The sequence below is a fragment of the Felis catus genome, chromosome A1 (assembly GCF_018350175.1).
Source record: "Felis catus isolate Fca126 chromosome A1, F.catus_Fca126_mat1.0, whole genome shotgun sequence".
Lineage (NCBI taxonomy): Eukaryota > Metazoa > Chordata > Mammalia > Carnivora > Felidae > Felis > Felis catus.
This window is the reverse complement of record NC_058368.1, coordinates 172,799,058-172,812,914: the sequence shown is the minus strand read 5'-3', so window position 1 is coordinate 172,812,914 and position 13,857 is coordinate 172,799,058. Positions and strand designations below refer to the sequence as shown.

Here is a 13,857-nt window from a genome sequence, read left to right as displayed (position 1 = left end):
TGCTGAGGGACTCTTCTAGGCACTGAGATGGGTCAGTTAGTTCATTGACTTCAACTCACTGCAAAGGAGGTGCCGATTGCCATTTTACAGGTGAAGTGACTTGCCTCGCACCCCAAGCTGATTCAGGGATTTTAATGACCAGGAGAGAGCTAGCCTTGCCAATCTTGGCTCAGCATAGAGTAGGAACTCAACTCATGTTGTTAGGAATGGATGGATAGACAAGTGGCTGGCTGGCTGGCTGGCTGGCTAGGTGGGTGGGTGGATGGATGGATGGACGGATGGACAGACGAATGGATAATGTTAGGTTACTCAGACAGTTGCCTAAGCTAGATCTTGAATGGAACCCACTATTGCTGGATCTGTTAAATCCCACTCCTTTAGAAGGAAGCTCCCTTCTCATCTATTTTGTGACTCTGGGGCCGCATTCAGGCTCCACAGTCCCAAGAAAGGGAAACAAGCTTCTCAAAGGCTCCCTAAGGGCCCTCTCTGGGTTTCAGGAGTTCTGGAATAGATCTCATAGAATCATCAGCTTCTGAATCTAGATACTCAACTGTCATACATTTCTCCTTTCTCCCACTCTCTTCCTCACCCATTCCACTGCCCAAGTTATCCTGGGATGCATCTTCTCCTCCCCATCCCTCCCCATCTCCACCTGATTCAGACCTCATCATCTCTTCTCTGGACCATCCAGCCTCTTAACTGGCCTTTCTGCTTCCAGAATCACCTCCTTTGACAGACAACCACTCAAAGGGACCATTCTAAAATGAAGACCAGGTCCTTCCTGATCTGGGCATTCTCTCAGATGCATCCTGGATTTGTAGTCATGTACTGAAGACCCTCCCTGACTCAATATTATGCAGCCTTTCTGGGTTTCTCTCTTATTACTTCCTCTATCACATGTTCCCTCTCCTTCAAGTGTCCCCCAAGACCTGCAGACAGACTCACAGACATCCAGATGCATGGCAAGGCTACAGAGCATTTGGGTCACTCCGTGTGGTGTCCTGTCAGGCCAAGCATGAAGGGAAGGGGCTGGAGCCATGAAATCCCTGTGGGGACCCTGGGAACAAAGTGCCTGAGTGGCATCAGGGTCTCTGCCTGGGGACAGGAGATGTGTCTGTGCCCTAGCTGGGTCTCTGTCTCTTTCAGCCTAAGTTTCTGTGTAGGGGAAGGGAAAGCCTGACCACAGACTCCCCCAGCAGAGCTGACGGTTAGTAATTAACTGGGAGGAATCTCAGGGGTGAGGTTAATTGGGGAACAGGGAGGGTAGCTAGGGTTTTGGGACTTTGCCCTTGACCCAAGGGTATAAAGGGGAGGGTCCCAGCTCTTCCTCAGGCCCCTGGGGCTTCCTTAAGCAGCCGAGCAGGAGCTGAAACACAGAACCCCCAAGGTAAGCCCAGGACCCCCTGTCCCAAACCCATTCCCAAGTCGTAGTAGGAAATAGCCCATCACCTCCACTCCCTCACCTCTGTCCTAACTGTGCTTCCCCTTTCTGCACCCATAACATCTCAGTCTCAGTCCAGCCTGGCTCAGTCCAGCCTGGCTCACTCCCCCAAAGTAAAAAGGACTTGTGCTCTACCAGGGCTTGGAATTCAGGCCAGCCCCTCACCCCCACCACAACAGCCAGGGGCCCTTGGGACATCATAGGGGTGTAAGGATATGTGTTGCTAGTGCAGATTGGCACTGCTACCCCATCAACCAAGAACTCCTGGTGCAGTTGAGGGTGTGCCTAAAGTGAGCCGAGGGCTTCCCAGACTTGGGGATAACAAGGGGGGAAACCTCTTTACCTAAACCAGTCTTGGTCTGAGATTCATTCATGAGAGAAAGGCCATCTGGCAGGGAGGGAGGTAGATGGGGAAAGAAGTTCATTTGCCGGGGGAACCCAGGAACTTGGGATCCAGGCCAGTGGACCCTCCCCCAAGTGCATGTCCAACTGGTCCCATGAGCAAGCAGGTGTCCATGGCTCCTCACTGCTCTCAGGATGGTCCGAACTCCTCCTGCATGTGCAGACTTGGCCCACATCTGCAACCTCTGCCAGTACACATGTTCCCAGGTCCCCTCCAGCTGCAGGGCATTCTCACCTCCTTCCAGCCCAAGGCTCCTGCACACATGCCCTTCTCCCTCTCCATCTGGGAACTCCCACTCCTGCTTCATTTCAGCTTGATCGTCTGCTCTCTCTTCCCTCAAGAATCCACCCCCTGCCACGGGGCACTCTGGTAGCACCTGTATCTGTCACTAGAACACATGTCCCCATTGCCACTTGCCATCTGCTTGAAGGGTTATTTCATTGACATCTATCTCCCCATGAGACTTTGAGTTTTTAGGGGGCAGTTGTCCTTGTATTTATTTAGTTATCACTGTATCCCATCATCTAGCTCAGCGTCTGGGATAGAGTAGATGCTCAATCAATACTTGCTGAATGACAGAATAAATGAATCTGGGCTGAGCACCTGAGTATGCATCTCTGAGTATATGTGGGGGTGGAGGGTATACTTCACTGAGTGTGTGTTTGGGATTTACACACCATGGGTGTTTGTGCATGTAAGTATGCAGGTATGGATGTAGAGGGGTGGTGTGTATGTGTAAGTTTCAGGACACAGAAGTTGTCATTCAGTGTTGCTGCGGCCCCACTGTGTGTGCCCAGGATGATGTCCTATGGAGAGAGGCTGGGGGGCCCAGCTGTCTCCCCACTCCCAGTCCGAGGGGGACACATGATGCGTGGGACAGCCTTTGCCTACGTGCCCAGCCCTCAGGGTGAGTGCTGCTGCCATCCCTGGTCCCTGTGTGCCCCGAGTTGCTCACATCCCTGGTGAGGTCTCCATCCCTCTCCCTCTCCCCCCCCCCCCCCCAGCCAACCCTGCCTGTCCCAGGGCTTCTGAGAACTGCTGACCAGCCTCCCTCCCCAGTCCTGCACAGGATCCCAGGGACCTCCGCTTATGCCTTCCCCAGCCTGGGCCCTGTGGCCCTTACTGAGCACAGCTGCCCCTATGGGGAGGTTCTGGAGTGCCATGACCCGCTGCCTGCCAAGTTGGCCCTGGAGGAAGAGCAGAAACCAGGTGGGCCTGGGAAGGGGGAGGACAGCAGGGGCATCAGCAGTCAGTGCCCTAGACCCTGGCCCCTGTGCTCATGGCTGGCCCATCTCCAGAGCTTGGGCTGGCCCAGAAGCTGCGCCGGGCTGGCATGACACTCCTCAAGGTGCCACTGATGCTCGCCTTTCTCTACCTCTTCGTCTGCTCCCTGGACGTGCTCAGCTCTGCCTTCCAGCTGGCTGGAGGTAGGGCCAGAGGAGGGGACCAGGGCAGGGTTCCTGAAGGGCATCAGGCAACACTGGCTCATGCTCCCCAGGGAAGGTGGCTGGCGACATCTTCAAGGACAATGCCATCCTGTCCAACCCAGTGGCAGGGCTGGTGGTTGGGATCCTGGTGACTGTGCTGGTGCAGAGCTCCAGCACCTCCACGTCCATCATTGTCAGCATGGTCTCCTCCGGCTGTGAGTTGGCTCACCAGGGCTAGGGAAAGAGCATGGGGGCTGGGTGTGTGGATGGGGGCTGAGGTGGTGTGTCAGGGCCAGGAGGCCGGGGGGCGGGGGGGGGGAGGAGTGGGGACAGGTTGCTAAAGGCAAAGGGCAGAGCTCCAGCATCAATCACCCTGTCCTCCAAGTCAGGGCCAGGAGTCTCAGCCAGGAGGGGTGCCCCAAGATCTGGAAAGGGTGCCAGATGGGGAGTACAGCCCCAGGAAGGCTTAGCTCCACATCACCACACAGTTCTTTATTCTATCAGTCGGGGAAAAGGAACCTGCTAGAGATATACATATGATTTATTGCAAGGAATTGGTATACATGATTGTGGGGCTGGCTAAGCAAGGCCAAAAGCCATGGCGCAGGCTATGAGGAAGGGCAGACTGGAACTCTTGGGCAGAAGCCCACGCTGGGTAGCCTCAATTTTGTTCGTAAGGCCTTTTATCTCATTGGATGAAGCCCACTCAGGTGATCAAGGATAATCCTCTCTATTTAAAGTCAACTGGTTGTAGAAGTGACTCGCATCTGCAGAACACCTTCACAGCAACATCTAGACTGGTGCTGGGTTGAAGACTGAGTACTATAGTCTAGCCAAGTTGACACACGGCACTAACCATCACATTCGTGCACATGTGCACACACAAGCACAGATATTCATTTTCATACAAGTCATGTGCCCTCATCTGCATATGTGCACATGCAGTGCATCTGTTCACATGCATGCACACATATAGCATGTGCCCATATGAACCTGTGACACCAAGGCTGGGCAGCATCATGGCAGGACTGCCCGACGGGGGCTGGGACATGGGTAGTGAACCTGGAGGGATGTGTTGTGGGGACAGGAGCTGAGTGGCTCTCACATAGTTAGTTAGGAGGTCCTCTCTTCTTCTACCAGTGCTGGAGGTGAGCTCTGCTATCCCCATCATCATGGGCTCCAACATTGGCACCTCTGTCACCAACACCATTGTGGCCTTGATGCAGGCGGGGGACAGGACTGACTTCCGGCGGTGAGGGGGTAGAGTGGTGAGGGCGTGTGTTTGTCAGGGGAGGGTGGTCCCAGGTGCCAGGAGCCCCCAGCCGTAAGTGCATCCCGGCTCTGGCCTGCCCTGCAATGTGGCCTCCCTGCCTAGGGCCTTCGCGGGGGCCACGGTGCACGACTGCTTTAACTGGCTGTCAGTTCTGGTCCTGCTGCCCCTGGAGGCTGCCACTGGGTACCTGCACCATGTCACTGGACTGGTGGTTGCCTCCTTCAACATCCGTGGCGGCCGTGATGCCCCTGATCTGCTCAAGATCATCACAGAGCCCTTCACCAAGCTCATCATCCAGGTGGGGGCAAGGTTGGCACGGGGTGGGGGCCGGGGGATAGTAAGGATCCCTCTCTCACTCTCCCCACCCACATCTTGCCCACAGCTGGACAAGTCTGTGATTACCAGCATTGCCACCGGTGACGAGTCCCTGAGAAACCATAGTCTCATCCGGATCTGGTGCCACCCAGACACCATGGAGGTGAGTCTCAGGTCTAGCCACAAGTAATGTTGTCCTGATTCCTTCCAGTCTCACACTGACTTTAGGCAGCTATTACCAATCAACTAGAGTCAGCATGTAATTGATCTAGCCCAGTGGTTCTCAAAGTATGGACCAGCAGCATCTGTACCACCTGGGAACATATTAGAGCTACAAAGTATTCAGCCCTTCCCTAGACTCTAAAAAAACACCTGGGGCAGGGGGTGGCATGCCTATGTTTCAACAAGTCCTCTAGGTCTGCTCCATGCTCAAGTTTGAGAACCACTAGTCTAGCTCAACCTTCTGGTTTCACAGGTAGAGAGAACAGGCTTCAAGAGGCTGAAACACTCAGAGCCTGTCCTGCCGGTTCAGGGCCCTGTGTGCAGGCCTAGCAGTGTGGGGCTCTCTCCCCCCAACTAGGGTGCCAGGGAGACTAGTGATTCAGCTCTGCTGTGTTTGGGGACCCAGGTAATGGGGGAGGGGGAGGGAAGGTGGAGAAGGATGCCTTGGAAACCCGGACAAACAGGAACAAGACAAGAGGGCCACGTAGAGACCTCACTGGAGACACAACAGCCACTTGTGCTGACATAGGGGTTCCTCCCCCTGGAGACTGCCACAGGCATGTGTCTGCTTGTCCTTTTGCACCGTTTCCCTGCCCAGAATGAAGATATTGATTGGAAACTTGTGGACCTGCCATTACACCAGGCTAACAAGCAGCAGGCAATTAGCACACTTTCTCACTCAGCCATAAAAAAGGAAATGCTTCATCAAAACCATAATCCACAGTATTTGCTTCTCCCTAATTATCACATATAAGAAGCAACTCCATTTGGAACAAGATATAAGGAAAGCTGAAGCCAAAGGCGTAGCACAGCCTGGCCCCCTCATCCTTCCTACTTGCTACTTGATGTTACCGGCCCTTTATCTCAGCGTGAACAGAGAAGATCCTTTCAACCCTGCCCTATGAGGTTCCTTTGCATCTGAGTGGTGCACAGCTCTGTTTCAGTCCTTCTGAGTGTTCAAGGCAGTTTGACATCAAAAAGCCCATACGGGCAGCTCTTACACTGGCTTTGTGACCCCTCTAACACAGTGCCACCTTCTCACCCACCCTCTGGGCCCTCTCTCAGCTCTCTGAATTGCCCAAATCCTCTCTACTTCATAGCAGAATCTGGACGACAGAGAAATCACACGGTTTGATCTTCACACAAAACAAACCATGCAAGGGAGGTCCTGAGCTGTGGAGTTCCTCTCTTGCTCTGAAATCCCCGTTGCCCACCTGCAGCTGCATTCAGCAGGTCTCCCCTTGTAATGCGTACACCGGACATAACCCTGTCCCGATGGGATCCTCACAAAACGCTGGCGAGGTGGACATGAGTATCCCATCTTCCACAAGAGGAACTTGACGCCAACTGACGTGAAGTAACCCACTCAAGTTCACGTGGCGGGGGCTGGCCTCACTGCTCCTGATGCCACTGGCCTGAGCACTGGTTTCTCATCCCAGATCTCCCAGGAGAACTTTTCTTTAAGAGCAGTATCCAGATGGGATTTCCCTGGCTTGGAGAGTAGCTGAGGGGTGGGATCCAAGCTCCCTGTTCTCACCCTCTCTCTAGGTCAGATCCTGTGGAACATGGCTCCGCAGCCATGTGCTTGCTCTTGCTGTGTGTGCTGGTGGTTTCTGCTGCACCAAAGACTTGAATTTTTCCTTTGGCCACCAAGTCTCCCTTCCAACCTGTCCTCATGGCCTCCAGCTTTCACCAAACTGGACCCAAACTCACCCAAAACAGTCTCCAAGGAACGAAGTCACCAAAGACAGCACTGGGAGTCTGAGACGGTGGAAGAAAACCCAGAGGCAGTTTTAGTGTCCCAACACCTCTTGACACTCCAGGGACCTAACACTGTCTTGGAAAATTACCTTCTTATGTACTTACCCTATGGATTGTCAACCATACTCTCCTGGTCTAAATGAGCATCCTTTGAAGACTTGCAATGGGGAAACAGGATTTATCACTTGCCCATTTTATAGCTGAGGAAACTGAGGCTCAGAGAGGCTTGCGGAGGTCCATGCCATTGAGGTAGGATGAAAATCCTGGTGGAATCTGGAGCCCATGCTTCTGAACCCCCATCTCACTGGCTCTTCCAGAAGCCAGTCTGGAACCCCCATATCGCTGGCTCATCCAGAAGCCAGTCTGGTGTTCCATCATATGTGTCCATTCCCCGCTCTGCCCACCAGGCCTGAATGCCACCAGACAACCACAGCCACCCAGAGACTGCTCCCGAGTGGTAGGTACTGCTCTAAAAAGGATTTCTCCTCTTTGCCACCAGACGGCGCTGCTGGCACGGTGATTTCTGCTTCCAGAAAAACAAAGACCCTAGAGCTCCCCTAACCCTGCAGGCTGAACAACAGCACAGGCCCACATCCTGTGCGTTTTTCTCCAGGGGAAGGATTTCTGGAGCCTGGCAGTCTTCTGTGAGCTTAATCTCAGAGGTGCTTCCTTAATTTGGGGTGTCCCTACGGGCACTTAGATCCTAACTCTCTTCCAAGATTCCTCAATACTAGTCTCTTGGGAAGAGGTGGGCAGCATCATAAAACTCACACTGTAGGAAAGGAAATTGAGGCCCAGAGAGCTTAAGTGTTCCAGGATCACATAGCTGGGAGTGGCTGACAGAATAAATGAGCACCAGGCAGCCCTAAGCTGAGATCCCAGCTTCTTCCCACAGAGTTCACCACCCCCACCACACCCCCAGGCCCAGGCAGGATGGGCACATCTAGGGATATGTCCCAGACTCTGGGCTGCCCAGTTCTTTATCTAGGCTAGAGGTCCCACCTTCTGGACAAGGAAGCCCTGGGCCTGCTCCCTCCCCTCCCTCAGAACCTACCCCCAGCCTGACTGTGCAGTCTACCCACTCTCTGGCCTCCCCACTCTCCTACTTCTCTCTTGCCCTTTACAGTCTCTGGATTCCCCTCTGTGAGCTCAGCCAGAACCACACAATCCCAGGCATGAAGGTCAAGGTTCAAAACCCTCAAGGCCTTAGCCCTGAGTCTTGCCCTGCCCTGATACAGCCAGCCCTGAGTGGGACCCCAGTGAAGTTCCTACCTTAAGAGATCCATAGGCCCAGCCAGGTCAGTGGGGCACAGGCTGGTGAGGTATGCATTCATCTCAGGGGTCATCTGCCTCCCAGGGTTCCAGGCTGGCCCACCAAGGTCCTCCCCAAAAGGGCCAGGATCCTCAGGCACACACGCAGGAGTCATTGATCCTGGCCTAGGAAGTCAATCTCACGCAAACACATACACATCCACCCTTCCCATCATGCAACCCTGAATGGGCCCAGGGATGGAGGGGGGTCTAATCTGTATTAGGAGGCACAATTTACTGAAGACTTGTTATGGCATAAGCCTGCAGAGAGCACTTCACACACATTTTCTCCTGTAACCTTTATAACAGCTCTTTGGCTATCCTGCTTTAAACAGGTACAGAGAGGTGACATGACTTGCCCCAGGTAGTTGGTGTTAAGAAACAGGACTTGCTCAGATCTGCTGGACAGCAAACACATGGCTCTCTCCCATCACTCTCTTGGCCTGCTTTTCCAACACAGCCCGACAGAGAGTATTCTCTCCTGGTTTCTCAGTTTGCACTTCTGGCCTGGGTTTGAGGGTGCCCCAGGCCCCAGGTATGGCCAGCTGGAACACAGATGAGCACAGTGCCCCACTCACAGTGACACATGTCACTAAAATAAACCTGATTTAAAGCCAGACACCAGAAATATTTCTTACTATTATACATTTTATAAATGACACAGTTTGGAATAAACCCCAAAGAAGCTGCAACATTGAAGGGCCAGTCCCGCACCTGAGATGCTACCCTCAGCACAGGGGAGGTCCGGGGTGGGGGTGGGAGGCAGAACTCCCTGGGGACTGGACCAGGGCCCCTATCAGCTCCCAGAGAGGCAGAATGTGTATAAGGAAAATTTGTAGCTCTTGTGTTCTGCCTGGGGCCCTGGGAGTAACTGCCTATTTCTGGGGCTCAGTTCCTCCTTTGTGAGATGGTTTCTCCCCATCTGAGCCCAGCTCACTTTCTCTTTTCAAGGCTAGAATCCTGAGGGAAAGGTAAGGCACCCCAATTGCATGAAAAAAAATCATAATTCCTCAATCCAGTGGGGTTGCAAATTAGTTGCCCTCACAGGATTGTAAAGTATGTGGTTTCTCTTGTAAAATTGGGCCATTTGGCCATGCTGGGCTACGTCCCTGGATGGTGACAGAGGCCTGGGCCTGCCTGGCTCTGGGCCCTTTGAATGGGGGGGGGGGCTCCAGAAACTCCCCTCACTTCACTGACAGTAGGTGGGGGATGGAGGAAGGGTGGGGCCTGGACTTCTCTCCACCAGTGGTTCCCCCACTCCCTGCACCCCAACATCCCCCCCCGTAAGGATTTGAGCGAGAGGACAATGGGGCTTGGGCTGATGGTGCCTCAGGGGAAAGGATGGGGCACAGACACTGGGGAAGTGGGAGGCACCAAGAGACAGACTGATAATAAAGAATGGGGAAGGGAGAGTCTTCAGAAGGAGGGCCATGGTCAGTAGCACCCAATGCCAAGGAGAGGTGGAAGGAAACAAGGACAAGAAGCCACGGGATCAGGAGGCTGCAGGCTCCAGTGAGAGCCAGATCAGCAGAGTGATAGCACAGAACATTCAGAGGACTCACCACAGTCATATTCTTGTGTGGCAGGTGTTTTCATCCCCATCTCTCCAGCGGAGGAGACAGGCTCAAAGAAGACAAGCAAGCTGTCCAAGGGGACGTAGCCAGGAGGCCCACTTCCATCCCCCCATCCCCCACCTCTTCCTAACCCCCACCTTATCCCCAAGGCCTGCTGCATTTTCCTAAATTCTAAGTCACGCTTCTCTTAATCTAGGCTCCCACTCCCATGCCCAGGGCAGATGCCAATACCAGCTGGACCCTTGGAAATGCCACCATGGAGAAATGTGAGTGTCTGCATCATGGGAGATGTTTGGCATGGCAGGGGCAGAGCCGGGCAGAGGAAGGGGTGTCCCCAACCTGGCCACTGCTGCTATCAGCCTCAGGAAAGCCAGCTGTCAATCAGCCCAGCTCATGGGCTTGGGTTAGGCCCTGCTGTTGAGGCTGAAGTAGCCTGAGGTGGGGCCTTAGACTCCATTCCCAAAAGGGTACTAGAGGTGGGATGCTGGGAAGCAGCTGTGGGTGTTCAGCTCTCAGCAGCCTGACACCTCTTCTGCCAGGCAACCACATCTTCGTGGACACAGGGCTCCCTGACTTGGCTGTGGGGCTCATTCTGCTGGCTGGCTCCCTAGTGCTCCTATGCACCTGCCTCATCCTCCTCGTCAAGATGCTCAACTCTCTGCTTAAGGGCCAAGTGGCCAAGGTCATTCAGAAGGTTATCAACACTGGTAAGCCCCAGGAACTGGGTGTGTGGGCCCCAGGATGGGCCCTTCCAAATCTCACTAAGTCCCACTTGCTATGTGGTCTGGGTAAAGCTCTGCCATCTCTGAGCCTCAGTTTCTCTCTGTGAACAAAGAAGAGGTTGGGCCAGGTGATTTCTAAGGACACTGAGGTGCTGACAGCTGGGGACCTGTGGCTGTCTCTGGCTGTGGTTCCATTCCAGCAGGTGGCTCTAAACAGATCCTCAGAGGCCACCAATTCATTCAACAGATATTTATTAAACCTGTGTGCCCAAGCATGGTTTAGTGCCAAAGATACAGAGGTGAGCCCCAGAAATGAATCCTACCCTCAGGGGGCTCACAGGCCAGAGGGGGAGATGGATATACAATGAAAAATAAATGACTGAGTGGGGATATATTCAGATAGAGAAGTTACTGCTGAGAAGAAATCAAAAGTGACAAATATACAGTATGGAAGATACCTCTTTCAATGGGTGGTCAGCGGCCTCTGTGAGGAGGCTGAATGAGGAGTAGTAGTCAGATGTATTTGAAGAGTGAGCCAGGCAGAGAGAGGTCAGTAAGGTAACAGGGTGGAGCAGGTCACAGGGTCCCCACAAGCTGTGCTCAGAGCCAGGACTTTATTAAGGGTAATGGGGCCACTTTTGGGTTAAGGGTTGGGGCAGGGAAGTGACACCACCTGATTTTCATTTTAAACTGCATTTCAAACTGTTGAGACGCTGCCTGGCACCAGCAGAGGCTAACAAATGCTGGAATAAGGTACCATCTATGGGAGCTTAGGGAAGCAAGAAACAAAGTCCGCCAGAGGGCCAGGGGTCAGGGAGGGCTTTTCAGCAGCCATGATATCTGATATCATGTAGGAGGACTATAAGTGGAAGCCACTGCAGTTGAGCAGGGGACTGACAAGACCCCACTTGGAAGCTGGCATCCAATACCTCCTCCCTAAGAAAGGTCCTGGCTACGCTCCCAATGCCCTCCTACTGACCCTGCTGGGATGGGGGTGTCCTCGTAGACTTCCCCGCCCCCTTCACCTGGGCCACAGGCTACTTTGCCATGGTGGTGGGAGCTGGCATGACCTTCGTTGTCCAGAGCAGTTCTGTGTTCACCTCAGCCATCACCCCACTCATTGGTGAGTGCCCATGGCAGGGCAGGGTGGGGCAGGGTGGGCTGGCAGGGAAAGGGCTGAAGGAGGGGGCTGAGGAGAATCTGTCTTCTCTGGCCTCAGGCTTGGGTGTGATCAGCATCGAGCGGGCCTACCCACTCACACTGGGCTCCAACATTGGCACGACCACCACAGCCATCCTGGCTGCACTGGCCAGCCCCAGGGAGAAGCTGTCCAGCGCCTTCCAGGTACGCCTAGGAGGGTGCCTGCCAGGGGCAAGACAGGGCTGGGACTGGGGTGTGGCACCTGACCCAGGGTGGGACATCATGTAACAGAGAGTTTTTGACTGCCTACTAGGGGCTGCCCACCATGCCAGGCTCTGGAAACTATACAGGCCAAAGGAGACCGGGTGCCACCCCCAAAACCTTAGCATCTAATGGGTAGACATTACTCACATAATCACACCAATGACAGTGAGTGGGATTTGCACTCTGAAGAAGGGGTGCAGCGAGAGGGGGGCTGGCCCATTCTGAGGGATTAAGGACAAGTAGGGGGGGAAAGATGGCAAAGAGGTTGCTGTTCTAGGAGCAAAGAAGTAATGACAAACCTGAGGCTGGGGCCAGGGTTCGGACCAATAAGGATGACAGAGCAGCTGAGCCAGAAACTAGAATGAATCTTTTTACTGCTGAGTTTGGGCAGAATCTGTTGGGGAATTTGCAAGAGGGGTCAGTGGGGGAAAATGTGTAGAGTTAGGGCAGCATTTATTTACTACCTGGTCTGGAAGTGTTTCCGTATTATGCCAGGAGCACATCTGCCCTCTGGTGACTTTCGTGCTGCCTTTCCAGGCCAGGCTCCTATTATCTATCCCTGCCGGCCTGACAGGGAGCTGGAGCCATGCCCACCTCAGCCCCTCTGCCCTCTCCTCTACAGATTGCCCTCTGCCACTTCTTCTTCAACATCTCAGGCATCCTGCTGTGGTACCCAGTGCCCTGCACGCGCCTGCCAATCCGCATGGCCAAGGCGCTGGGCAAACGCACTGCCAAGTACCGCTGGTTCGCTGTCCTCTACCTCCTCTTGTGCTTCTTGCTACTGCCCTCGCTGGTGTTTGGCATCTCCATGGCAGGCTGGCAGGCCATGGCGGGGGTGGGTGCACCATTTGGGGCCTTGCTGGCTTTTGTGGTGCTCGTCAATGTCCTGCAGAATCGCAGCCCCAGACGCCTGCCCAAGTGGCTGCAGACATGGGACTTCCTGCCCCACTGGATGCACTCCCTGCAGCCCCTGGACCATCTTATCACCCGTGCTACTTTGTGCTGTGCCACTCCTGAGCCCCGCTCACCCCCGCTGCCCGCCAGGGTCTTCCTGGAGGAGCTGCCCCCTGCCACACCCTCCCCCCGTCTGGCACTGCCTGCTCGACACAATGTCACCCGCCTCTAGCCCAGACTGCCACCCAGGGCAGGGAAGGGCCTGTGCCTGGGGCCCACTGTAGAAGGGCAGAGGGGTGTGTCTGTGTACTCTGGGCACGGGACTGTCCTTGTGCAGGTCCTCAGAGGTCTGGGCTTGTGTGACTGAGAGTCAGTGTGTGTGCATGTGTGGGCATGTTTGGTAATACTGCATGTCAGCCTGCATGTGTGAACTGATGCACCCGTGGAGGGCTGTGTGCAGGCTACAGGGTACCTGGGTATGATTTTGAGTCCTCTGCACACCAGGAGGCTTTGTTTGGAGGCCTGTGCTTGGTTCTCCTGGACACACAAGTCCGACTCAGTGGAGCAGGAGTAAGGTGGGTCTGAGGACAGGACCTGCAGCTGTTTGGTTGTGCATAGATGTGGGTGCCTGAGTCACTGGCTGAGTTCTCACCCTCCCTGTCACCTTCCTTTCTCTACTTGCCACTCTCCCCCTCACCCAGTTGTTCTGTGGCACCACTACAACCCCCTTTCCCAATACTGCGTGATGAAAAAGGAATTAAATTCTCATGCATTTATAAGTCTGTTTGCTTCAGTCTGGGGAGTGGGGGTAGACCACGGCTTGGGGTCCAGCAGCACTATTTCCTGCAAGCTCACCCCAACAATCCACTTAACCCTACCTTAATGAGCCAAACCAGATTCAGACTTTCTGGGAGTCCCCCCTAGGGCCTGGGGCCACCCCCAAGGCAACCATAAGAAGGGCTCTCTGTACCATCCCCACCCACTCTCCCACCCTCCCCATCCAGCTGACTTCCTCTGGTCTCTCTCTGCCTCTGGACTTACCCACCTTACTTCCCCTTTCTGGGATAAGATTAGTGTTCCAGAAAACAAGTGACAGGTGGGGGCTTGTTG

The 13,857-nt window shown here is 54.3% G+C and overlaps 1 protein-coding gene across 4 annotated transcripts; it reads left to right on the top strand.

Annotated features, from left to right (window-relative positions):
- Positions 1-1,263: 1,263 nt before the first annotated feature.
- On the top strand, positions 1,264-13,523 carry SLC34A1 (solute carrier family 34 member 1). 4 transcript variants are annotated; one of them, XM_003981210.6, is made up of 13 exons: positions 1,264-1,387; positions 2,642-2,751; positions 2,904-3,053; positions 3,143-3,271; positions 3,343-3,486; positions 4,412-4,523; positions 4,647-4,842; positions 4,927-5,022; positions 9,924-9,993; positions 10,267-10,434; positions 11,456-11,572; positions 11,669-11,793; positions 12,476-13,523. In XM_003981210.6, the coding sequence occupies exons 2-13, from the start codon at positions 2,643-2,645 to the stop codon at positions 12,977-12,979; spliced, it is 1,920 nt and encodes a 639-aa protein (XP_003981259.2). In that variant the 5' UTR covers positions 1,264-1,387; position 2,642; the 3' UTR covers positions 12,980-13,523. The 4 variants fall into 4 exon arrangements, with proteins under 4 accessions (XP_003981259.2, XP_019693823.2, XP_019693810.2 ...); XM_019838251.3 differs by having other exon boundaries at positions 1,269-1,387; positions 2,585-2,751; XM_019838255.3 differs by having other exon boundaries at positions 1,351-1,387; positions 2,591-2,751.
- The last annotated feature ends 334 nt before the right edge of the window (positions 13,524-13,857 follow it).

Coding starts and splice junctions, on each gene's coding strand:
- SLC34A1 (XM_003981210.6), top strand. CDS start 2,643: ATGATGTCCTATGGAGAGAGGCTGGGGGGCCCAGCTGTCTCCCCACTC. Junction 2,752..2,903: donor CTACGTGCCCAGCCCTCAGG/GTGAGTGCTGCT, acceptor CTCCCTCCCCAG/TCCTGCACAGGATCCCAGGG. Junction 5,023..9,923: donor GCCACCCAGACACCATGGAG/GTGAGTCTCAGG, acceptor CTCTTAATCTAG/GCTCCCACTCCCATGCCCAG.